The 2,114-nt window shown below is 37.4% G+C and overlaps 1 protein-coding gene across 1 annotated transcript in view; it reads right to left on the minus strand.

Moving 5' to 3' along the window:
• Positions 1–752, minus strand: part of LOC119585415 (myosin light chain kinase, smooth muscle-like) — a 13,868-nt gene extending 13,116 nt beyond the window's left edge. The window contains exon 1 of the mRNA XM_037934076.1: positions 749–752. Coding sequence (XP_037790004.1) covers positions 749–752 — 4 coding nt within the window. The remainder of the gene's footprint in view (positions 1–748) is intronic.
• Between the last annotated feature and the right edge of the window lie 1,362 nt (positions 753–2,114).

The following is a 2,114-nucleotide window of genomic DNA, read 5'->3' on the forward strand; positions in this document are numbered from 1 at the left end:
CAGGCTTTAAAAAATATATACACATGAGATGAATGATCAAACGCACAAAATAAAAGAAGGGAGTGAAAGAGGCTAAAATAAATTATTATACATATTTCTATTTATCACGCCTGTGAATGGTAGTGCATACGTATATGACTGAACATCACTCACATCTTAAGTGCCAATATGTCTGACTCCCCTTTATAAATTCCACGTCTACAAGCTATTTCATAAGACCAGTTTCTCCATCCCGGCTGATCTTGCCTTGCAGCAAAATTGCGGATCACACTGTGCAAAAGAACTATTGCCAGTTTATTCTTTCTATCTTTTCATGGCTGCCTCTCTATTCTTTGGGTGTGTTTGTAGCAATATTAGTTTCTTTTTCTCCTCTCGCCATTCTTACTATGAGCTATATATTGCGTTACTTAACATTTTATTATTAATATCAATATATATATTTTTTTCTTTTTCTAATCATTCTTAACAAATAACCCACAACATCCGGGCTAAACAAAAGCAAACACCGACAGGACATCAAACACATGGCAGAAAATAGACAAGCCTTATTGAGCCACAGAACCTCATTCCACTATCTCGATTATTTACAATGAATGGCCCCCGGTAAATGTTATTATGATTACGGCACTCTCCTAGCGTAGCAGGACCCTGATCAATTATTGTTCTTGCGGCGAGGAGGCTGCGGCAATGCTAGTCCGGGAAGTTGCAGGTAAGGAAGTTATAAATAAGTTGTGAGGTTTCTAGGTACCCATGTTGCAAGCACGACAGTGTCCCAGATATCACAGGTAACAAATATATGACAATGTTGCAAGGTGTATATCACTAGTGTGCATTGAAGGAACTCTGCTTGTTATGCTCAGAATCATGTAAGATCATTGACAGAAAACACGATATAAATATCTGCATGTATGTATATACCATACCTTTTTTGTGTTTATTTGTCGACTCTCTCCTGAAATTTGACATCTAAGTAAATCATATTATTTGAATTTATGGTAAACTGCCAGCTGAAAATAGTCTAATACGCCTCAAGAGATGGGGACAAATACCATTAGTCCTTAACTGCTCAGTGCTCTTTCGAACGGCACAGTGACCTTCAATAATTTTATATTAGCTTCTATTACTACAGCGCTAATTTCCCAATCATAAAACATAATTCTTTGTTTTTGAGGCCGATATTTTAACTAATTCTTTATCTTGTGCCCTACGTACTACTGCATGGATAGACTATCGAATAATAAAATGGTCAAACTTAGCACATGATTTCAGATCGATTACGATATGGAAACTGCAGTCTCATCCACTTAACCTATTTCATCCACTGTATTGTGTAATACGGGATATATACCTTCATGCTTTGGATTTAGAAAAATTCTCAATTCCGTAGAGCGTAACAGCTATTCTGCTTCCCTGCTTACCTTTTTTTTCCCAGGTTAATTTTTAGTTAGCACAGTTGCATGATCAGAAGTTTCGCCATCCAATCGAGAGGAGTGTGTCAATCGAGAAGCCGCGTCCATTACCACAGGATGAACCGAGGCAATGCGATGGAAAGTTCATTTGGCTTTGTAAATACTATGCTGCCAGGAGATGTTAGGAAGGTTGGGTGGACACTGTGCTGATTAGAACCGCAGAATATGAAATGTATTTGGTGATTTTGTTTGACTGTGACCGATTTGCGATCTGGAAGTTTATCCATTTTGCAATATTTGTAATAGTTTTTGGATATCGTCTGATGTAATCTTTGTTGGGTATTGAAATATACCTCCAGTGATATCAGTTCCATGCGTATGGACTGAGATTAAACGAAAATGAAGGCTGCCCAATAGTTTGCCGTTACCTCAGTATTTTTTTTAAAACACTCAAATATACAAAGGAATTACCATTGAGATGAGCAAAACTAGTTATATTCATAACATAAATACTTATTTACTGAGTGTTATTATTATTATTTTCGTAAATTTACCTCCTTTTACTATCCTCTACAAGACGATTCCCATATCCGTCCAAATGTTCAGCCGTTCCAACCTTTTCTCAGAAGCTGCGACATCCTCAGTGAACAAGACAGATTAATGTGAAGGACCCCGCTCGAGAACGGAATTCCTTCCATGCCTACT

This window comes from Penaeus monodon, chromosome 19 (genome assembly GCF_015228065.2).
Source record: "Penaeus monodon isolate SGIC_2016 chromosome 19, NSTDA_Pmon_1, whole genome shotgun sequence".
NCBI lineage: Eukaryota > Metazoa > Arthropoda > Malacostraca > Decapoda > Penaeidae > Penaeus > Penaeus monodon.